This window comes from Sapajus apella, unplaced genomic scaffold (genome assembly GCF_009761245.1).
Source record: "Sapajus apella isolate SASKATOON/1434 unplaced genomic scaffold, GSC_monkey_1.0 scaffold2, whole genome shotgun sequence".
NCBI classification, from domain to species: Eukaryota; Metazoa; Chordata; class Mammalia; order Primates; family Cebidae; genus Sapajus; species Sapajus apella.
In genome coordinates this window covers 53606283-53630835 of record NW_022436942.1, presented here as the reverse complement: position 1 = coordinate 53630835, position 24553 = coordinate 53606283, and the positions used below count along the sequence as shown (strand labels likewise).

The 24553-nt window shown below is 37.3% G+C and overlaps 1 protein-coding gene across 6 annotated transcripts in view; it reads left to right on the top strand.

Annotated features, from left to right (window-relative positions):
- Positions 1 to 23482, top strand: part of NR2C1 (nuclear receptor subfamily 2 group C member 1) — a 52578-nt gene extending 29096 nt beyond the window's left edge. For 3 of the 6 annotated variants that reach the window (XM_032298247.1, XM_032298254.1, XM_032298232.1), the window contains exons 10-14: positions 5421 to 5542; positions 14026 to 14165; positions 16688 to 16825; positions 19784 to 19889; positions 22973 to 23482. In XM_032298247.1, coding sequence (XP_032154138.1) covers positions 5421 to 5542; positions 14026 to 14165; positions 16688 to 16825; positions 19784 to 19889; positions 22973 to 23147 — 681 coding nt within the window. In that variant the 3' untranslated portion in view covers positions 23148 to 23482. Of the gene's footprint in view, positions 1 to 5420; positions 5543 to 14025; positions 14166 to 16687; positions 16826 to 19783; positions 19890 to 20990; positions 21160 to 22972 lie in introns of all 6 variants that reach the window. The other 3 variants (XR_004275132.1, XM_032298241.1, XM_032298264.1) reach the window with 3 other exon arrangements.
- Positions 23483 to 24553: the final 1071 nt, after the last annotated feature.

The following is a 24553-nucleotide window of genomic DNA, read 5'->3' as shown; positions in this document are numbered from 1 at the left end:
CCCAGCTACTCAGCCTCCTGGGCTGAGGCAGGGGAAGTGCTTGAACCCAGAGGGCAGAGATTACAGTGAGCCAAGATTGTGCCACTGCACTACAGCCTGGGTGACAATGTGAGACTCCATCCCAAATATATATATATATATATATATATATATGTATGTATGTGTGTGTGTGTGTGTATTCGATCACAGAAGAAAAAAAGATTTTTGTTAAGCTTCAGAATTTTTGGTATGATTTCATGTACCTTATTTCACTTGATTCTTAAAATCTCCTTAGATTAATTACAGTAGATCATATTTCCATGTTAGAAATTACGTATATGCAACAGAAGTGAGGTGGTTTTGGAAATTGCATATACTTATTTCTAAAATGTTTAATATCTTAATATTAGAATCAGTCTTTTTGGTCACTCTTGTTTGCTACTTTGGAAGCAATCATTCTCCTTACGCTTCACTCCTCTTGTTCCATAACAGAATTTTAACCATTCTGTTGCTTGCATTTCTGCCTTCCTCTTCATTTCCTTCACCATATTTTATGCCTTTTAAAATTCCTTTCTTGATTTGTTACCCTAATACCTTTGCTTCCAGTCTTTCTTTTCCATTTCGTCCTGTGTGCTGGTACCAGTGTTACATTTGTTAAAAATCAAATTATGTCATTTTGCTACTTATCAGCCTTCAGTAGCTTCCCATTGCCCATGTTATAAAATTAAATCCAGTCTCTATAATTTGACCTTTTAGGACCCTCCATGTTCTGATCCAGCTGCCCATGTTTCTCACACATGACATTGCCTTTCTTAGCCCTTTCTGTAGCTCATTCAGTTTTTATTCTTCCACTGAGATAACAGCACTTGCTCCCAGTGAACTCTCAGTAAATAGTTACTGAATGAATGTGTAATCTAGAGTCACACTGGTAATTAGGGGAAGTGATTAATGAAAAGTTGGGAGTAGAATCCAGATCTCCTAACTCAAATGATTTTTTTTGTATGTGTGTGGAGATTGGGGTTTCACTATGCCCGGGCTGGTCTCAAACTCCAGGCCACAAGCAATGATCCTCCCACCTCGACCTCCCAAAGTGCTGGGATTATAGGCCTGAGCCACTGTGCTTGTGGTCAGCCTTAAAGGAAATTTTTTTTTTTTTGAGACAGACTGGCTCTATAGCCCAGACTGGAGTGCAGTGGCAGGATCTTGGCTCACTGCAACTTCTGCCTTCCAGACTCAAGCCATCCTCCTACCTCAGCCTCCCGAGTAGCTGAGACTACAGGCATGCACCACCACTCCCAGCTGATTTTTTAATTTTTTAATAGATTTAATGAGGTTTCATCATGTTGCCCAGGCTGGTCTTGAACTCATGAGCTCCAGTGATCCACCCACCTTGGCCTCCCAAAGTGCTGGGATTATAGGTGTGAGCCGTCGCACGCAGCCATCCAGTGATTTTTTTAAAGGCTGTATTGAGCAGGCTGTTAATCAGATTTCTTTTTTTTTTTTTTTTTTTTTGAGACGGAGTTTCACTCTTGTTACCCAGGTTGGAGTGCAATGGCGCGATCTCAGCTCACCGCAACCTCCACGTCCTGGGTTCAGGCAATTCTCCTGCCTCAGCCTCCTGAGTAACTGGGATTACAGGCACGCACCACCAGGCCCAGCTAATTTTTTTTTTTTTTTGTATTTTTAGTAGAGACGGGGTTTCACCATGTTGACCAGGATGGTCTCGATCTCTTGACCTCGTGATCCACCCGCCTTGGCCTCCCAAAGTGCTGGGATTACAGGCGTGAGCCACCGCGCCCGGCCTGTTATCAGATTTCAATGCAGAAACTGCTAGAAAGATAAGTGTAGAGGCAAGTAATAACTGCTAAAATAGATTGATTAGGTTTAGTTCTTGTCAATACTCGTAAAAAATTCAGTTCAATATATTGAACTTTTCTAATTTGAAAAATGTGTATAATTCATTTTATAAACCTAAAGATCCACAGGAATTTTGGGGAAGGTCAGTCTCTTTATAAGATAGGAAGAAATCTTTGTCTTTTTAGTCTCAAAGACTTGTTAAATGGACTGTTGTTTCTTCAGCCAGCATTAGCTTTCTAATTCAAAATACTAGAGTTTTATTAAGTATGTAAAACAGATTATCAAACATTTTCTTCTTAAACCCAATATGATGTAGTATTTTAAATAACGAGTCCCTTTAGTGTGTGTTGTAAACTATTTCCATTTTATGATTAAATGCAGCAGAAAGTTTTCAGAGTTACCACCACTGTTGTGTAATCAAAACCTTTATATCCAGTGTTTATACATTTCAAGTATTAATATTTTATTTAAATGCAATTATAAACTATTTTGCAAAAGTTGGGTTTTTTTTTGTTGTTTTTTTTTTTTAATTTTTAGACAGAGTCTTGCTCTGTCTCCCTTGCTCTGTCTCCCAGGCTGGAGTACAGTGGTGCGATCTTGGCTCACTGCAAGCTCCACCTTCCAGATTCCAGCTGTTCTCGTGCCTCAGCTTCCCGAGTAGCTGGGATTACAGGCATGCACCACCACGCCTGGATAACTTTTTGTATTTTTAGTAGAGATGGGGTTTCACCATGTTGGCAGGCTGGTCTTGAACTCCTGACCTCAAGTGATCTGCCTGCCTTGGCCTCCCAAAGTGCTGGAATTACAGGCCTGAGCCACCACACCTGGCCCTGCAAAGGATTTTTTTTGTTGTTTTGTGCCTTATTTGCCCCTTCCCCCAAAACTAGTAATTTTGGGTATTTCCCCTAATTTTTCAGACTTTCTTTTTATTCATCTTAGGTAATCCTGAAAAGATATGATACATTTTGTTTTTTAAGATTCGATCTTGCTCTGTCACCCAGGCTGGAATTGAGTGGCACAGTCCTGGCTCACTGCAACCTCGACCTGCTGGGCTCAAGGGATCCTTCTGCCTCAGTCTGCTAAGTAACTGGGACTATAGGTACATACCACCATGCCCAGCTAATTTCTTTTATTTTTAGAGATGGGGTCTTGCTATGTTTCCCAGGTTGGTCTCAAAATCCTAGGCTCAAGCAGCTCTTCCACCTCAGCCTCCTGAGTTGCTGGTTAACAGGCCTGAGCCATCACACTTGGCTAAAATTTTTGTTGTTTTTTTTTTTTGTTTTGTTTTGTTTTGTAGATATGGGTCTCGTTATGTTGCCCAGGCTGGTCTCGAACTACTGGCCTCAAGCAATCCTCTTACCTTGGCCTCTTAAAGTGCTGGAATTACAGGTGTGAGCCAAACATTCTTAAATATGTAAAAAATTTTCTTTTCACTTACAGAATTTCCACTATTAATGGCCCTTTTGTTTTATTACTTGGTACCATTTATAAATAGGTAAACCATTTGTGGCTAATAATGAACAAAAGCAGGGTTTTTTTTTTTTCTTTTTTTACATTTTTATGGAACTTTTCTTTGTTTCAAACCTCAAGACTTATAGATAGAAGACACCTTTGAGGGGACAGGTGTGGTGGCTCATGCCTGTAATTCCAGCATTTTAGGAGGCCATGGTGGGCAGATCACCTGAGATCAAGAGTTTGAGACCAAGCTGGCCAACGTGGTAAGACCTCATCTCTACTAAAAATACAAAAAAATTAGCCAGGCATGGTGGCCCACACCTGTAGTCCCAGCTACTCAGGAGCCTGAGGAAGGAGAATCACTTGAACCCAGGAGGCAGAGGTTACAGTGAGCTGAGATCGATCCACTGCACTCCAGCAGGGGTGACAGAGCAAGACTAGGTCTCAAAAAAAAAAAAAAAGTTATCTTTGAGAATCTGCTGAAAGCTATAATAGTCATTCCCCAGAAAAATACATATGGGCACATCCACCTGCCCCACCCCAGAGGTAGCCAGTGTTAACTGTGTGGCACGTTTCCTTCTGTACTTTTTAGGTATACATATATACATATCCGTTAACATAAATTGGGTCATCTATTTTAATACATACTGTTTTACAGTTTTTTCTACTTGGATGTCTGTGAGATTTTTTTTCTTTTTTGTCTTTTATTTGCTTTGACCATTACCCAGGTTCAGAGCTGCTGCCTGTGAAATTTTTTTTTGTATGCCATTACATCACAATTTATCTTTCTAATTTTAATGCCCACATATATTCGACAGCATGGATTATTCTTTTCTCTAGTGATAGAAATTTGGGTTGTTACCAGCATTTAATTTCATTGTTAGATGTAGAGCTGTAATGGACATCCTTACCCATGCATTTTTGTGCATTTTGCAAGTATTTTGCTGGAACAGAGATTTAGAAGTGGTATTATTGGGTGTACTTATTTTAAAAATTTTGGTAGATAATAGACTAATTGTTCTCCAGATTACCCCACCCTCGGTAGTGTGTACTTGGTTTTCTGTACCCTCACTGTACTTGACACTATTAATCATTTCAGTAATTAGAAAGCAGAAAAAAGTTTCAACAATAGTCAAACATTTTAAAGAGCTGGATCAGCAATATAAACTGACCACTTGCTAGTAGTATGTCCACAGACAGACCTGTAGAATAAGTTTTAAAATTTTTTATTTAGTGCCAGGCTTCTTGTTGAGACGGAGTCTTGCTCTGTCACCAGGCTGGAGTGCAGTGGCATGATCTCGGCTCCGCCTCCTGGTTCATGTGATTCCCCTGCCTCAGCCTCCTGAGTAGCTGGGACTACAGGTATGCGCCACCACACCCAGCTGATTTTCTTTTTGTATTTTAGTAAAGACAGGGTTTCACCATATTGGCCAGGATGGTCTCCATCTCTTGACCTCGTGATCCGCCCACCTCGGCCTCCCAAAGTGCTGGGATTACAGGCACAAGCCACCGTGCCTGGCCTGCCAGGTTTTTTAAATAGGGAGATTTCACACAGAATGTGCTCTTTGAACAACTGAAAGAGCTGGCAGTGCTGAGCCCACAATTCCATATGTTTTCGTTGTGCTGAATTCAATTCACAGCTGTGTCCTTTATCTGGGAATATGCTCTTCCCAGTTGGTACCAGCAAGCCTGTTGCACTCTGTACTCTCCTGGGCCTGTAAGCATTTAAATTTGTTAACCCCTTAGCCTAAATGACAGAAACATTTATTGGACAGGATTTCTCTTTAAACTGAATTTGTTGTATGCTATTGTTAATGGAGAGAGGGAAGGAAAAGAAACGTACTGTTAGACCAAGACAGGAAGTAACATAACCAGGTAATATCATGGTTGATATTTATTGAGATTCTGCTTGTCTGAATATTGCTTTGTTAGAAACTATGGGCTACTCATTTATTCTAAGCCCTGTTAGCTGTAAATTCTAGTGACTTAGATTATTTCAAGATTAGTTTTTTTGTGTGAATATATTAGCTGTCATTGATATCTTATGTTTACATTCAACTTTTTCAAAGAAATGATAAATTGGAACTTTCAGTCCTAAGATAATTTACCTAAATCCCTGTTCATACTAGCTCACCATGCCTTCTCCTATGCCTGAGTACCTGAATGTGCACTACATTGGGGAGTCTGCCTCCAGATTGCTGTTCTTATCAATGCACTGGGCACTTTCAATTCCTTCTTTCCAGGCTCTAGGGTGAGTTTTTTGAAGTCTTGAATTTAAATGTGATTTTATAGCACACATATACATTTAACAAGAACTTTTATTTTGGGAAGATTTGCATTAAAGGAAAACAGAGTATAACATTATAACTTTAGGTTGTGTCATTCATATGACAAATCATGGCAGCTAACTAGTATTTTCTCTATATGTGGAAGAGTATCCATATTTTGTAGTTTGACTAAGAATTTGGATGGAGTATAGTCAGTGGAATTGATAGAGTATGGCTAGCATTTGTAACAGGCCTCATCTTTCATTAGCTCAAAGATAGACTAGACTGTAAGACTGCCCTGGGTTCATGTTTCTCTCTCATCACTACTATTTCAGCGTTCATCCTGGGCATATTACTAAAGAGCCAAATTTTGCCTACAGTGGTTATGTTAAAAGTAAAGATAATTGTTTTCCAATCATGTGGCTCAAAAAAAAAAAAAGAAAAAAAAATGTAAACCCCCATAGTACCACTACTGTGATTTAGAGGGTTAGTCTTACCACTAAAGAGTACATCTGAGGCTGAGCATGGTAACTAATGCCTGTAATCCCAGCATTTTGGGAGGTCAAGGCAGTAGGATGGCTTGAGGCCAGGAGCTTAAGACCAGCCTGGACAACAGAATGAGACCCTGTCTCTACAAAAAAAAAAAAAAAAAAGTTTTAATTAGCTGGGCATGGTGATGCACAAGTAGTCCCAGCTACTATAGAGGCTAAGGCGGGGGTGGGGGGCAATCACTTGAGTCCAGGAGTTCCAGGCTGCACTAAGCCATGATCACATGACTGTAGTCCAGCCTGGGGCAGAGCTAGACCCTGTCTCTTAAAAAAAAAAAGTATATTTATATTCTGTTCTGAAGTAATCAGATGAGATAGAAAATGGCCTACTATAAGAAACTAAGGATTTACCTAAAGTTTGCCAAATGTATTTAAATTGTTTTAAAGTAACTGGTGTGTGTAAAGACAAAACAGTGGAAAAAGTTAAGCCCATGGTTAGGAAGTTTTTATTCAAAATTAGAAAGTTCTAATTCAACTCCCGGACCCTACTTACCAGTATGGTATTATAAACAATTCACTTTCACATCTTCTATACGTGTTCTTCCATTTGCCAAGTAGGAATAGTAATTGCCCACACCTTATCTGTAGAGACTATTTTGAATATAACTAAGAAACATGCAAACATGATTATAAAAGGCATACAGAGAATTGAATAAAGGCATATTTAACATTATAATTTGGTTTATTATTCAGTATTAGATATACCATGCATTAAATAATGTACTCAAATATTAGAGTTACATAGACTAAAAGCCTGATTTTCTGGAATGGTTAACCTTTAAAATGATTGTTAGTCCTTTTTTAACATTCAACTTTCAGAATTTCTCTAGTTGTTTTGTGGGTTTTTTTTTTTTTTTTTTTTTTTTTTTAAAGAGATGAGTTCTCCTCTATCATTGAGACTGATCTCAAACTCCTGGTCTCACGCGATCCTCCTGCTTTTTAGCCTCCCATACAGGCGTGCAACACCTCACCCAACCTCCAGTATGTTTGTTTGTTTGTTTGTATGTTTGTTTATTTTTTTCAAAAATAGAATGTAAATTTACATATTGGCAATTGATTAATTTTATTTATTTATTTAGTTAGAGTCTTGCTCTTTCCCAGGCTGGAGTGCAGTAGTGTGATCTCAGCTCACTGCGAACTCCACCTTCCAGGTTCAAGCAATTCTCGTACCTCAACCTCCTGAGTAGCTGGAACTACAGTTGTGCACCACCACACCTGTAAAAATACTGTATTTTTAGTAGAGACAGGGTTTCGCCATGTTGGTTAGGCAGGTCTCAAACTCCTGGCCTCAAGTGTTCTGCCCACTTTGGTCTCCCAGAGTGCTGGTATTATAGGCGTGAGCCACTGCACCTGGCCAGCAATTGATTTAATCTTAAAACATTAAGTGTATTTCACTCAAGTTGTAACTCATATTCATATGTCTAAAAAGTAACCTGGTGATATTTTTCATAATAAGCTATCAGTTATTATAGTAAAATGACAAAAGGAATTTTGGGGAGTGGTTTGAACGCCTTGAATTATTTACAACACCACTGATCTTGAGTACTTCTATTAAATTGAGTATAATTATCCTATGGAAATAATGCAGATGTTGAAGAAACCAAAAATAAGGTCTCAGGAGGTTTCCGTTTATAAAATAAGTGATTTTTATAGTGGTAGCCACATTTTCCTGTGATCTGTATTGAGAATCAGTTTCAATGTAACAACCACAAGATTCTTTTTAATTAGAAGAACTTGATCTAGCAATCAAGGCCATTATGCAGACTCTTATTTTTTATCCCTATCCAGATGATTCATAGATCTTATTTATGTGTTGACTTAATCATATGGATAAGGACTAAGTGGTAATGATGGAAAAATTCTGTTATATGGAAATAAAAGCAATTCTAAAAGTAGAAACTGGCATTAGGTTATATTTTTATCTCAAAATATAAAAGTTGGTGACCAAGTCCTAATATTACAGAGAGAAACAGATAAGCAACATTAATCATTTTCTAAAATCAAGATTATTTTGATCACTAACTTTAATTGAAGGGAACAGTAACTTAAAGAATCTTACTAAACAGTGCACAGTTAGTACCATTTGTATTTTACAAGGCTTCCATATTTTACAAAGGTGTTGATTTTCAGTACACAGCTAATACTGTTTATATTTTATAAGGCTTCTGTATTTCACAAAGGTATTAATTTTCTGTTTTAAGATTTGTAGTTTCAGTATTTAGAGGAATTCAGTTGTTGGTTTTAAGTGCTCCCTGCATAATTTAGGTTAAGTAACTAGACGCGTAGTGGTAGATTCCATCGCGGGGTAGTGGAGAGAACTTGGCATGATTTGCCTGGAATAAGTGTGGCAGCAGTCATCTCTACCTAGATTCTTACAATATAACCAAAAGCTCCAAGCCACCACCATTTACCACAGGAGATTTTATTTATTGAATAATGTAAGCAATAGCTTTCCATTAAATGCTAAGCCAGAAAGCTGAATCTTTTAAATTACCACTGAAACATAATATAATGTTTCCTGGAACTTTGTGGTTTTGAAGCCTGTAACTTTGTGGGTTCATTGCCATATCATTAATATTTTTCCCTGAGGCTGGTGCCTTCAGTATTATCAGATATGGGTGGCTCAAAAGTTAATATTCCTTTATGAAAATAAATCATATAAATAATTATATAATCTCTAATTGTGGGTCCTATGTACATATTTTAATGAACGTTAACAATACAGGCCAGGTGTGGTGGCTTATGCTTGTAATCTCAGCACTTTGGGAGGCCAAGGCAGGTGGATCACTTGAGTTCAAGACCAGCCTGGCCAACATGGTGAAACCCTTCTCTACTGAAATTTCCATAATTAGCTGGGCATGGTGGCAGGCACCTGTAATCCCAGTACTCAGGAGTCTGAGGCAGGAAATCACTTGATTCCAGGACACGGAGGTTGTAGTGAGCTGAGATCATGCCACTGCATTCCAGCCTGAGTGACAGAGTGAGACTCCGCCTCCAAAAAAAAAAAAAAGCAAACCCACAAAATAGTGCAGTAGAGAAAAATACCTGTATCTATTTGTAAAAGAAATTAACACATTTAGTGTTTTGCAAGTTAATGCTTTTTTAAAAAATAGAGATAGAGGTCTCACTATGTTGTCCAGGCTGATCTCAAACTCCTTGCCTCAGGTGATTCTCCCAACTCAACCTCCCACAGTACTGGGATCACAGGCATGAGCCATCATATCTGGCCTTTTTTTTTTTTTTAACGTCAACACTTGTGTTGCTTTTTGAATGCTTTATTGATAATCTTAACTACAGTCTCCACTGAGCTCTTTTTGCTTCTTAAAGGAAAGATCTTTTGAACATAAACTACAATAGTCATTTGTTTTCTTTTCCTTACTGGAAAAACTGGTAGCAAACATGCCCTTACCATCTCAAAATATTAACCTTAAATGGAGGAGTCTATACTAAGAAATTTGACTTTAGCATTTTACTTGCTAAATTGTGTAATGAGGTATAAAGGAGCATAAATGTTCAAATTCTGTTTTGATGTATCTGCTGGCTTTTATGTCTTTGGACCAAGTAACCTAAATTAAATGAGGCTCAGTGTCTGTAAATTAGGAGCAGAAACACTTGATTATGAACTACACCACATAGGTGAGATAATGAAAGTAAATGTATCTAAGCCATTGCCTGCTGCAAAGCAGATAATAAAAGGTCATTTTTCTTCATTCTCTGGAAGACTACCTGTTTAGAGTGGCCTTGCTGTTTTTCTTTCCTAATGTAATTGAACTTTTTAAAAACATAGCTATACCATAAGGATTTTTGGTTTGGGGGTTTGGATAAATGTAAATAGATATCTTTCTGTAGTTGGTTTCTACAGTCCTTTCACTTTTCTTTTGGAAACAATATTCTGGTAGGCTATTTCTCATCTGCCACTTGTGTCTTTTTTCCTTAGTAATAGTTATGGTATACTTATCCTTTGCACTTATACTCCTTTTTTCTGAGCTTCTCCAACAATGCCAAGGTGTTTTCTTACTGCAAGATGCATAGCACAGGCCTGTTGTGATTTTTTTTTTTTTTTTTTTTTTTCATTTTTTTTTTTTTCCTTTTCCTGTGTTTACTAGTAAGCTACTTTGGTTAGCTGTTTCCTCCTTAAAACTTCAGAATCAGGCCAGGTGCGGTGGCTCACACCTGTATTCCCAGCACTTTGGGAGGCTGAGGTAGGAGAATCACTTGAATCCAGGAGATGGATCACAAGGGTGGATCACAAAGTCAGGAGTTTGAGACCAGCCTGGCCAATATGGTGAAACCCCGTTTCTACTAAAAATACAAAAATTAGCCAGGCGTGATGGCACACACCTGTAGTCCCAGCTACTTGGTAGGCTGAGGCAGAAGAATCGCTTGAACCCGGGAGGTGGAGGTTACAGTGAGCTGAGATCGTGCCATAGCACTCCACCCTGGGCGACAGAGTGAGACTCAGTCTCAAAAAAAAAAATGAAAACTGAATTTACTCTAACTTCCTTCATGTTAGCTTTTAACTTTTTTTAAACGTTTAAAGTAATATTGAAGTATAGGACTATAACGTAAAACCTCACTCACCAGAGGCAACTAACCCTACTGTTAATAGTTTTGTGTTCTACTAGAATTTTTCCTTGAGATATTTATTAGACAAATAAGTACACATATTTACACATCCTATTCTTTGCCTTGCTTTTTACACTCATAGACTTCTTCCTGTGTTGGTACATGTAAATTTACCCCATTTGTCCTTATGGCTTTTATTATAGTATTCCATTTTATGCACTTATTCCTTATTAGCAGACATTTGGGTTGTTGCCAGTTTTCTTTGTTACTATATACAGTGCTACAATGTGCACTTTGTGGCATTGTATATGTATTTTTGCCCGCTTTTTTAAGTATAGTCTTAGTATAGGCATGTGTTGCTCATTTAACGATGGCTATATATTCTGAGAAATGCATCATTAGGCAATTTTGTCACTGTGAACATCATAGAGTGTACTCACACAAGCCTACTACACATGTAGGCTATATGCTATTGTCTAGTGCTCCTAGATTACAAACCTGTATAGCATGTTACTGTACTGAGTAACATAGGCAGTGGTAACACAATAGTAAATATTTGTGTATCTAAACATAGAGAAGTTTCCATAAAAATATGGTATTATACTCTTATGGGACCACCACTGTATATGCGGTACATTGTTGATCAAAATGTTGTGCTATGCATGACTGTATTTCTATAAAATAGTTTCTTAGAGGTGAAATTGCTGGGTCTAAGAAAGTGTACAGTTTAATTTTTGATTACTACCAAATTGTTCTCTGAAAAGATGTTGATCCAGTTTATGCTCATGTCAGCAATGATGAGAATGAATGCTTATTTCCTCACCTCTTCCTCAATTTTGGATTTTTATCCATCTTTAATGAAAATAGTATTCCTTATTTTTACTTCCTTTGATTTTGTTTAACTAAGATTGATATTTTTAACCGTTTTCTATATGGAGATTGTAAAATACTGGTTTTCTTTGCATTTAAACTTTACTTTCAAATGAGTAAAGACAGTTTCTGGTGGCAAGTAATCCTTCTCAGATACTGAACGGAAAAGAGATCAGCCTGGAATTAAAATTTCCCATTAATAATTCTCAGAAGAAACTTGCTGTGACTAAGCAGGCAGTATTAGCATTTGTTTCAAGTATGTTCAATTATTTAGTAAAATGTAATGTCATAAATAAGGCTGTGACTCTTAAGTGATTTCTGTTAAACACACTGTTAAAATTAGGATTTTAAAGCTTTATTTATTAAGAAAAAATATGTAAGCATCATTCATCAGGTTGGACATATTTCCTATCAGGATGTTCTTAACAACTTAAATCTCTCCAAGACGATAGGATAGGATTTAGTAATTCACTCAACAATTTTTTTTGAATACCTATTGTATGTCTGTTCTCACCTTAGCACATTTGCCCTTGTTTTCCTGAGATACTATTCCCCTAGATCTTTCTGGTTTTTGATTTTTTTGTTGTTTTAATTCTCTACCATCTTTCTCCACTCAAATGTCACCAACCTCAAAAATGCCTTCGCTAACCACCGTTACCTGAACCTTTCCATTTTCTAACATACATACTTCATAGTAATGTAGAATTTATATTACCTAAAACTAACTTAATGTATATATACTCATATATGTGTATATATTATTTATATAAAATATTTAAAATTATATGTGTGTTATTTCCCCTCTTTTTCATGAAGGCAAACTTAATTGACTTAATTGCTATTTCTCCAGTACCTGGCATATACTTTCTCAATTTTTTTTTTTTTTTTTTTTTTTTTTTTTTTTTTTGAGACAGGGTCTTCTTGTGCCAGGTTAGAGGCTGGAGTGCAGTGTTTCTTCACAGATGCAATCATGGTGCACTACCCCATCAAACTCCTGGCCTCAGGCAGTCCTCATACTGTAACCCTCCTGAGTAGCTGGGACTACAGACAGGCATGTGCCACAGCACCCAGCTAATTCTTTTTTTTTTTTTTTTTTTTTTTTTTTTAATACACAGGGTCTCACTCTGTTGCCCAAGGTGGAGTGCAGTGGTGCGATCACAGCTCACTGAAGCCTCGACTTCCCCAGGCTCAGGTGATCCTCCCACCTCAGCCTCCCAAGTAGCTGGCACTACAGGTGTGCACTTCCATTCCCAGCTAATTTTTGTATTTTTTGTAGAGATAGGGTTTCGCCATGTTCCCCAGACTGATCTGGATCTCCTGGGCTCAAGTGATGTGTCTGCCTCAGCTTCCCAAAGTGCTGGGATTACAGGCATGAGTTACCGCACCCAGCCTGGCTAATTCTTATATTTTACTTCTTAATTAACTCTAAGCAAGATATAGGATATATAGTGTCTCTGCATTTTATATAGTTAGACAGCCTGAGACCTGGGAAGTTTATTTGCCTAATTTCAAATGGATAAGTAGGTTTAAACTGTGGTGCTTTGACTCCTGTTAAATACTTTTTCTACTCTCCTATGCTGCTAAGATTACTTACTTAGAAATTCAGGAAAGAACTTTTGACCTTTCTAATCTCTTGTTATTCATAGTAAAATCCTGGGGATCTCATTTGTAGGGATACTAATATCTCATCTGAAACATACTTATTCAATGAACCACTTTTCTCCTAAAATTGGTTGCTTGCATACCATAAAATAATTATAGAGGCTGGGAGCGGTGTTCCATGCCTGTAATCCGAGCACTTTGGGAGGCCAAGGTGGGCAGATCACCTGAGGTCAGGAGTTCAAGACCAGCCTGGTCAACATGGTAAAACTCTGTCTCTACTAAAAATTCAAAAATGAGCTGTGTGTGGTGGTGCATGCCTGTAATCCCAGCTACTCAGGAGGCTGAGGCACAAAAATTGCTTAAACCCAGGAGGCAGAGGTTGCAGTGAGCTGAGATTGCACCATTGTACTCCAGCCTGGGTGGCACAGCAAGACTCTGTCTCAAAAAATAAAATAAAATAATTCTAATTGCCCTTTCTTTTTAACAGTATTTGCCTGTATTCAGAACAAAAGAAAGCTTGGAAAAGGTGGTGGTTGTTGGTCATTTTTTTTTTTTTAACATATGCATTTGCTTTTAAGAACAATTTTTATTCCATTTCTATGAAATGTAAAGTTAAAGCCCCAACTTGTTTAGTTTGAAATATTACTTGCAATTGTTCTTATAAACTGGCTGATTGATAATGAGCTAGCTACTATTTAAATGTCTAAGCTTTCCTCGTTTCTCATTTTGTTATCAGCTCTACAAAACACAGACTCGATCAGATCTTTTCTAGGTAATTTTAATTTAGTAATATGTTATTTTTAAATATTTGGACTAGGTGTAAATTTATATAACTTATTTTAATAATACCTGATTTGTGCTTTTATTACTGTTTTTAATAGGCAAGAAAACAGCATATTACTGGTGAAAGCTTACTGGAATGAACTTTTTACTCTTGGTCTTGCCCAGTGCTGGCAAGTGATGAATGTAGCAACTATATTAGCAACATTTGTCAATTGTCTTCACAGTAGTCTTCAACAAGGTAAAAAGCACCTTCCTTACCTTTTCCAGGATGTAGAAGGCATGAGTTTCATTGCATGTTATGACTAAAGTTAGATAGCTAATAATTAGTGTTTTAGGTACCAAAGCTCTTCTTTAGATAATTTTTACAATTGTATAAATTCACGGGTCATCTAAAAATGTTCTTTAAAGAGAGTACAACAAAATCGAAGACAGTATACTTAAGTATGGCAGGCTATTTCAGACCAGGCCTTGTGAATTTTCGTGCAACTATCAAAGAATCCAGGGTGAGCTTCTGTAGAGGGGATCAAATATTTTAAAATATATACTGCTCAACAATTTTTGAACTGCCTTTATTATAACCCTTTGAATCCTAAGATAGATTGATTTTGTATCAATTCATCAGGGTGTATTCTCTCACCTAAACAGTTCTGAAGAGTCAAGGAACAATACTTTTTATTCTATTTTTCCTTTCCTAGATGCCAAGGTAATTGCAGCTCTCATTCATTTCACGAGACGACCACTCACTGACTTATAAATGCTTAACTATAGAATGGCTTATGATTACCCCAAACGGTGCCCCATCAACAAATGGGGAACATTGCCTTTTGAGCTCAGGAATAATTTATAAATTGGGGACTATCTTTTAGTTCCCTAGCATATTCTATTTCTTGTTTTATATAATTTTTAAGTCATTTGCTTCTTCCTTATATTTAATAGCAGAGGAGTAATCACCTTAAAATGTCATCAAAAATAGATCTACCAGAAGGCAGCATCACATTCCCATCTTACTTACGGACTCCTACCCCTGGTTCATGTCTTACATGCCTGTAATGGTTATAAAGCCTACCTTCAGGAAAGCTGTGGTTGACAGATTACTAATGGATGTGTTTTACATATGTCCCTCTGCTATAAATTAAAATCTTTTTTTCCCCAAAGTCAATAACACACTTTTAAATATTAAAATCTTTATTGTAAAACTTTATGCTGCCTCAGTTTTCTTTCTTCTTAACAACATTTTTATTAGGTATTTGTTTTTATTATAGTAGTCTTGGTAGTAAAACATGTAGATGGTTTTGCTCATTTTTTCCCAACCAATATAAGTTTAAATAAAGTCCTATTACCAAAATTTGAGTCTTATTCTAGTTTTCCAGTGTTTTAGATGGTTATCTTTACATTCTGTCTTCTCAAAGGTGTATCTTGAAAGCAAACATTTCAGCCAGGCGAGATGGCTCACGCCTATAATCTCAGCACTTTGGAATGCTGAGGTGAGATTGCTTGAGCCTAGGAGTTTGAGACCAGCCTGAACAATACAGTGGTACCCCGCCTCTACAAAAAAATTTTTAAAAATTTGTTGGCCACGGTGGCACATACCTGTAGTCCCAGCTACTTAGGAATCTGGGGCTGAGGATTACTTGAGCCCCGGAATTTGAGGTTGCAGTGAGCTATGATTGCACCACTGCACCCTAGCCTGGCCAACAGATTGAGACCCATTTCTTTTTCTTTTTTTTTTAAAAAGGAGCCATTACGTTTAAAATTTTTCTTTTTTTTTTTTTTTTTTTTTAAACAAGGTGCCATAAACATTCACATAATCCATTTTTTATATATAATTTTTTCCAAAAGCAATTACCATGAGAAACTAATTCATTTTTTAAAAGTACTTTTGCAACATCAAAAGAATTAAGATGAAATATAAACCTGGCTGGGTGTGGTGGCTCACAATTTGGGAGGCTGAAGCAGGCAGATCACTTTAGGTCAGGAGTTCAAGACCAGCCTGGCCAACATGGGGAAACCTTGACTCTACTAAAAATACAAAATTTGGCCATCCATGGTAATGTGCACCTGTAGTCCCTGCTATTCGGGAGGCTTGAGGTGGGAGAATTGTTTGAACCCAGGAGTTGGAGGTTGTAGTGAGTCAGGATCACCCACTGCACTCCAGCCTTGGGCAACAGAGCGAGACTCTTGTCTCAAAAAATAAATAAATAAATATAAACCTTTCTACTTAGAATTTTTATACAGATTGTATACTAACAGCTTCTTGTTGAATGAACAGTATCTTAAGATGATTAATTTTAGCTATAATTGCAGAAATACTGAATTTTAAACATTTCTACCTTGATTATACTCAAAGCTTAAAAATTCATGAGAGGAAGGCCAGGCACAGTGGCTCATGATCCCAACACTTTGGGAAGTATAGGTGGGCTAATCACTTGAGACCAGGAGTTCAAGACCAGCCTGGGCAACATGGTAAAAGCCCATCTTTATGAAAAATACAAACATTAGCCGGGCAGAGTAGCATGCACCTCTAGTGCCAGCTACTTGGGAAGCTGAGGCAGGAGAATTGCTTGAATCCAGGAGGCGGAGGTTGCAGTGAGCCAAGATCGCCCCACTGCACTCCAGCCTGGACAACAGGAGTAAAACCCTGTCTCAAAAAAAATTTAAGAATTAGAAAATTTTTCAGAATTCCTGAGGGAAATGCATTGGATGAAAGTAGTTGTTCATTTTAGACAGAAACTAGAAACATTTGTTTATTTTTAATTAAAGATAAAATGTCAACAGAAAGAAGAAAATTGTTGATGGACCACATCTTCCGACTACAGGAGTTTTGTAACAGCATGGTTAAACTCTGCATTGATGGATATGAATATGCCTACCTGAAGGCAATAGTACTCTTCAGTCCAGGTATATAAACATTTACTATTCATTCAAAATAAAATGTTTCAGGATGTGGAGAAATAGAAACCCTCATATGTTGCAAGTGGGAATGTAAAATGGTGCAGTTGCTTTGGAAAAGAGTTTAGTGGTTCTTCAAAAGGTTAAACATGGAGTTATATGACTCAGCAGCTTCACTCTTATCAGCCCAAGAGAAATGAAAATATGTATCTGTGCAAGAATGTGTATCTAAATAGAGCAGCATTATTCATAATAGTCAAAAAGTGGAGACAACCCAAATGTCCGTCAACAGATGAAGAAATAACTAAAATGTAATAATATACATGCAATGGAATATCATTAAGGCATAAAAAGGAAAGAAATTCTAGTACCTATTACAACACGGATGAACCTTTAAAATGTTCTGCTAAATGAACGTTTTTGATTTCATTTATATAAAATATGCAAAATAGGCAAACCTGTATAGACATAAAATAGGTAAGTGGTTGCCACAGGCCAAGGAAAAGGAAAAAACGGGAAGTGACTGCTAATAAGTGTTTTTTTTTTTTTTTTTTTTGGAGTGACAAAAATGTTCCAAAATTAGGTTGTTCTGATGGTTGTACCACTCTGTGAAAATACTAGAAACTATTGAATTGTATATATATTTTTTGAGTCTTACTCTGTCACCCAGGCTGGAGTGCAGTGGCACAATCTTGGCTCACTGCAACCTCTGCCTCCCATGTTCCAGTGATTCTCCTGCCTCAGCCTCCACAGTTGCTGGGATTAGAGGCATACACCACCAAGCCTGGCTCATTTTTGTATTTTTAGTAGAGACAGGTTTCACTATGTTGGCTAAGCTGATGTTGAACTCCTGACCTAAGGTGATCTTAGGTCTTTGGGAGGCCTTGCTTAGCCTCCCAAAGTTCTGGGATTACAGCCGTCAGCCACTGCACCCAGCCTGAATTGTACACTTTAAATTGGTGAATTTTAACGATGTTAGACATTTATCAGGATATAAAAAGGGAGGTTGAGAAGTCCGTGAAATAATATGATAAGACTTAGGCAGGGTGCAATAGCTCATGCTTGTAATCCCTACACTTTGAGAGGCCAAGGTGGGAGCATTGGTCAGAAGTTGGAGAAGCCTGGGCAACATAATGAGACCTCTTCTCTACAAAAATCAAAATGGAAAAAATCAGCTGGATGTGCCGGTGTGCATCTGTAGTCTCAGCTACTCAGGAGGCTGAGGTGGCAGGATCACTTGAGCCTGAGAGTTTGAGGCTGCAGTGAGCTCTGGTCATGCCACTGCATTGTAGCCTGGGAGACAGACAGAGATGCTGTCTCAGAAATAAAATATAAAAAAATATTATAGACCTCTATTTCTGTTGCCACATCAAGATATATAAGAAATTATGAAATCATAAATATCATCTCTATTTAAAAAATTATAATAGAAATATGAAACACTCTAAGCATTTCAGTGGTCACTATAACATTTCACAAAAACAAATTTTAAAAGAACTTCATAAAAATGATGCCTTGAATTCTTAGGTGTGTATTTTTTGGCATTACTAAATGGCAGAATGAGAGATGAGTATTACTATGATGATGGGTTAAATTTCCAAACATCTTATATGAGTTACCAGCAAATAGAAAAACTGTCTCTTGTTTCCTGCCAGTTTACAGTTTTCATAGATGATAAAATGATGGTAAACTCTCAATGATCAATTTCTGAATAAGAGAAATTGTTCTTTAAGTTAGGTTCTGTATTTTTCATTCTGATCTATGTTTCTGTTCTTGTGCATCATAATAAAATTATCTGAGCAAACCTGCTTCTTTCTGCCAGTGATACAAGGAAGAACATTAAAGCCTGTTGTACTGTTTCTTCTAATGTTTCTTATGAGTTAGTAACATATGTCTCTATTCTTATCACAATTTGTCACCTTCATTTTCCTCAGGCGAAAATTGAAAGAACATAGATTTGAAGTTTTTTTTTTTTTTTTTTTTTTTTTTTGAGACGGAGTTTCCCTCTTGTTACCCAGGCTGGAGTGCAATGGCGCAATCTCAGCTCACCGCAACCTCCGCCTCCCGTGTTCAGGCAATTCTCCTGCCCAGCCTCCTGAGTCGCTGGGATTACAGGCACGCGCCACCATGCCCAGCTAATTTTTTGTATTTTTAGTAGAAACAGGGTTTCACCATGTTGACCAGGATGGTCTCGATCTCTTGACCTCGTGATCCACCCGCCTCGGCCTCCCACAGTGCTGGGATTACAGGCTTGAGCCACCGCGCCCGGCCTGAAGTTTATATTCTAATGTATTGATTTTAATTTTATTTTACTAAGTATTTTTAGGATTTTCCGTTTATTACTTTTAAAAATTTTCATCCATGAGAACAGAGCTTTACATATTCAACATTTCTTCTGCAAGGCATAATTTTTATGAAGTTCTTTTAATATTTCTGTTTTTGTTAAATGTTACAATGATCATTGAAATACTTACAGATTATTTCATATTTCTGTTATACTTTTTCTGATAGAGATTATATTTATGGTTTCATAATTTCTTATATATCTTTTTACCTAAAATTAATGGAATTTTTGTCTTATAAAAATATGGCATAGAATATAATCTGCAAATATTTCTTGGATTTAAAATGTCTTTTTAAGCTGAGTCATTTTAGCCTTTTACTCTTGTTAAAAGCAAAGTTACCAAATGCCTTCCTATTACTTTTGGAATGGAGAAAAAACTGTTTATTTTGGTAACATCCACTTGTTTATTAGTTGTTGGCATATGTATATCAGATAAAAAATAATTTTAAATATGTAAAATATAGTGCTTGGTGCATAGTAGGTGGGCTCAGTCAGTATTTGTGGAATGAATGAGCCACAGATTTTATGATAGGGTTCTTTTTTGACTTAACTATTCTTTCCATCTCCACTGTCTTAAATGAACATTCAGAACTACGGTGCCAATGTATTCTTTAATGTTTCAGATCATCCAGGCCTAGAAAACATGGAACAGATAGAGAAATTTCAGGAAAAAGCTTATGTGGAATTCCAAGATTATATAACCAAAACATATCCAGATGACACCTACAGGTATCTAGAGTTAAATACTATATAATTAAAATAATTTAAAAACCTTTTGTGGATCTGTTTTCTCATTATTTCTAGTCTTACAGTAATTATGCGTTTTAGGCAGTCTTAACCTTTGAAATGCTAATGCTATAAAAAATAGTATTGCATTGTTGCAAGTACGTTACATAAAATATTTCATCCAGCTCTTGCATTTTATATAAGAGGAGACTTCAACACAGACAGGTTACCTTTACTCAAGGTCACATAGTAAATGATAGCACCTGTCTGTGAACCCAGGTAGTCTGACTCTAAACTCCAAACTCTTTCTCTTCAGATGAAATAATGAATTTTGTTAGTAAAAAGAGTATAAAAAATAATCAGAAACCAGCCTAGACAACATGGTGAAACCCTGTCTCTACAAAACAATGCAAAAATTAGCCGGGGGGTCGGGGGGGTGGTGATGGCACATGCCTGTAGTCCCAGCTACCCAGTAAGCTGAGGTGAGACTGCAATGATCACTTTGCTGTGATCACTTTGCTACACTCCAGTCTGGGTGACAGAGCAAGACCCTGTCCAAAATAATACTAAAAAATAACAAACAGCATTAGACTATTTTATAATTAATTTTGAAACATGGCTTATGAAATTCTGTCCAAGCTATTGCTGGCCAATGTTCTTTGAGAAAACTTTTTTTATAAGAGCCACTTTCTTTTTAAAGAGGGACATTATAGCCAAGGGGTTAGGCACATGGTTACAGAGCCAGAGTATCTGGATTTGAATCCTGACTCTGGCACTTACTAGTTTCATAACCTTGGGCACATTTCCTTACCTATAAATGGAGATAATAATAGTATTCACTTTTTACAATTATTTTAAGGATTAAATCAGTTAATATATGTAAAGTGCTTAGGACTGTGCCTATCATATAGTAAAGGCTGTTTAAGTGTGTTTGCTTGTAATAAATAAAACATCTTATTAGTTTAGCATACTTCAAACTAGTAAAATAACATTTTTAAATATAATTTTTTATATATATTAAATAATGTAGATTTATAAACCAGTCTCATCTCAAATATCAACCTTAGTTTATCTAACTTGTTTTCCTATCCTGCTTTCTACCAGTTCTGTAGATGCTGAGTAATTTGTGGATGCTGAGTAATTTGAGAAGTAGAGCACACAGCTACAGGAAGATCACTTCATCCTGGGGGCTGCTGGTCTCATTTGGTCTGAAGTGTTAAGAGTGCAAGGCCTTAGGACAGAAGGATAAACCCACCACAATCTTTTTGGAAAGGTGGTTTTGTTGTGGTTGTTTTTCAGCATCTTTAAAAGTTACTCTAGGCCAGGCGCGGTGGCTCACGCCTGTAATCCCAGCACTTTGGGAGGCCAAGGCGGGTGGATCCCCTAAGGTCAGGAGTTCGAGACCAGCCTGGCCAATGTAGTGAAACCCCATCTCCACTGAAAATGCAAAAATTAGCTGGGCATGATGGCGGGCACCTGTAATCTCAGCTATTTGGGAGGCTGAGGTAGGAGAATCACCTGAACCCGGGAGGAGGAGGTTGCAGTGAGCCAAGATCGAGCCATTGCACTCCAGCCTGGGTGACAGAGTAAGACTCATCAAAAAAAAAAAAAAAAAAAAGAAGGTCACACTATACCTCATTAAAAATAAATTTTTACTTTGTGACTGCACCTCTTTCTCAGTTTTTTACATTCTTGGTTACTTAAAAACAATACATTGTCCGTGGATAGCAGTTTTCAACTTATAAGGCAGTTTCACACAAGATAGGGTCCTGCCCTAAGGAACCTCACCACCTGGCACAGAAACTGGCAGGGATCATTTCATTCATTCTTGCAACAGCATTGTGAGAGACAGTGAGTAAGTAACTGCCCACTACCTATAGACATTTATATAGGTAGTGGGCAGTTCAATCAAGATTTGAACCCAACAGTCTTGATTCCGCATTCTCTGCTCTTCCCAGTAATAGCAACTGTTGCCTGTTTTGCCATTTCCAGTAGTTTTTTTGCAGAGCAAAACCAAGAAAATGTCTTATGTCCTGATAACACAAAACATTGTCATTCTTAAAACCTGAAAGGAGTTTTTTTTTTTGGTTTTTTTTTTTTTTGAGGCAGAGTATTGCTGTTACCCAGGCTGGAGTGCAGTGGCATGATCTCGGCTCACTGCAACCTCCACCTCCCAAGTTCAAGCGATGCTTGTGATTATCTTGCCTCAGCCTCCCCAGTGGCTACAGGGGTTACAGGCATGTGCCACCATGCCTGGCTAATTTTTCTGTATTTTTAGTAGAGACAAGGTTTCACCACGTTGGTTAGGCTGGTCATGTGTGGCCAATTGTTTTTTGAGTTTGGTTTTTTTTTTTTTTTTTGGTATTTTTAGTAGAGATGAGGTTTCACCACATTGGCCAGACTGGTGTCGAACTTCTGATGTCAAGTGATCTGTCCACCTTGGCCTCCCAGAGTGCTGCAATTACAGGCGTGAGCCACTGACTTCCAGCCACCATTCTTAAATGTATAACTTGGACTGGCACAGGGGCTTATGCCTATAATCTCAGTACTTTGGGAAGCCAGTGCAGGAGAATTCCTTGACCCCAGCACTGTGAGACCAGCCTGGGTAACATAGTGAGACCCTGTCTCTACAAAAACAATTAGCCAGGCATGGTGGCATGGAGCCACAGCTACTTGGGAGGCTGAGGCGGGAAGGATCACTCAAGCCCAAGGAATTAAGCCTGCAGTGAGATCACACCACTGCACTCCAGTTTGGTCAGCACAGTGAGGCCCTCTCTCAAAAAAAAAAGTTGTATAACTTGATGCATGGTTTCACAACTCAGCTCCGTGGTCCTTACAGCCAAGTGGAGGCAGTACACTGCAGCATTAAGAGCAGGGCTTTCCCTTGTGGAGTCTGTCAGACTGCATTAATACCCAAGTAATTGCCATATACTGTAAGACTTGAAAATACTAAAGTTTTGATTTTAACTTTTGAAAATAATATCTTTATTAAATTAGGCCACATGCAGAAATTACTCATACTTTTATACTAAATTTCTTTCTGGTTTACAACCTTGTTCCTCGCCCTTTTTACTTTCTTTCTTTAGGTTATCCAGACTACTACTCAGATTGCCAGCTTTAAGACTGATGAACGCTACCATCACTGAAGAATTGTTTTTCAAAGGTCTCATTGGCAACATACGAATTGACAGTGTTATCCCACATATTTTGAAAATGGAGCCTGCAGATTATAACTCTCAAATAATTGGTCACAGCATTTGAAAGCTACAACTCCAAAGCTATAAACTTAACTGTTCTTTGCCAGAACACAACATACCAAATTGAACTTACTGCTTTTGGAGCATCTGGAAATTTTTACTTTAAAAACCAAAATCCAAGGTATTTTTATTTTAGCTTCCTTAAGAATTTTTGAAGTGACTGGGCAGGCAGCAGAAATTAAATGAATTTTTCTTCCTGATTCCTTTAAATGAATAAGAAACACTACACATTGATTCTTGGTGAAGATGATATCTGAAGCTGTTACCTCTTGATTATCTAAACTAAGCTCTCATTCTATTTTATAAAACAAATAAATTAGTCCGTCTTTACTGAATTGTGTTCTAGTCATATTTAACTTCATTATGAACTAGTAAAAATAGTTAATGTCCAGAAATCCTTAATGAGGAGTTAGTTCCTTGCATTTTACTCTGCCATAATAATTTCTGTTTTAATTACCATATCAAAATAAGATTATTTTATGCTTATTGGTATAATGACTATATTAGAACTATAGGAAATAATTGAATATATATTTTTGATTTCTGTAAATATCATGGTGTCCCTTAGCATATACCATTCTTATTGCTGGCGGTGAGATAGGCCTTTTATGATCTTAAGAGTTTACATTTTTAATGTATATTATTAGTTACAAGCACTTTTTATTTATATAGCAGAAAATTGTTTTTGAGAATAAGCTAGTATTGATATTTTAATATTTTTAGCTTCCTGCTGTGTTTTTTTTTTTTTGTTTTCATTTATAGAAGTGGGATTTCACTGTGTTGCCCAGTCTGGTCTCAAACTCCTGGGCTCAAGTATTCCTGCCTCAGCCTTCCAAAGTACTGGGATTACGGGCGTGTGCCACTGTGCCTGGCCTACTGCTATCTTTCGAAAGTAGAGACTAGCCAGGCATGGTGTCTCATTCTTATAATCCCAGCACTTTGGGAGGCTGAGGCAGGCAGATTGCTTGAGCTCAGGAGTTCAAGACCAGCCTGGGCATTACAGTGAGACCCTGTTTCTATAAAAAGAAAGAAAGAAATAGAGACTAAGTGAGCCCAAAATGTTTCACTATTTCAAAAAAAGATATTAAAATTGTTGCTCTTTCATTCCATAAAAAAGGTCTGATCTCTCTCCCACTTTTCTGACCTGAATTAGAGTTTCCCAACCCTGTCATACATGAGTTTTAGCCAATTTTTTTTAGGTCACTACAAAAATTCACCCAATTTGTCAAATAATGGGTTTATCATAGCCAATCCATGTTCTCAAGGCAAGTTTAAACCTTATTTTGAAGGTATTGATAATTTTTTAAAATAAATATGTACCAATTTTTTTCACTGGAAAGGTTGCTTTAACAACAGTATAAGAATCAGCCTGAAGCCTTCTGCGACAATAAATGCATTTTAGACTCCTCA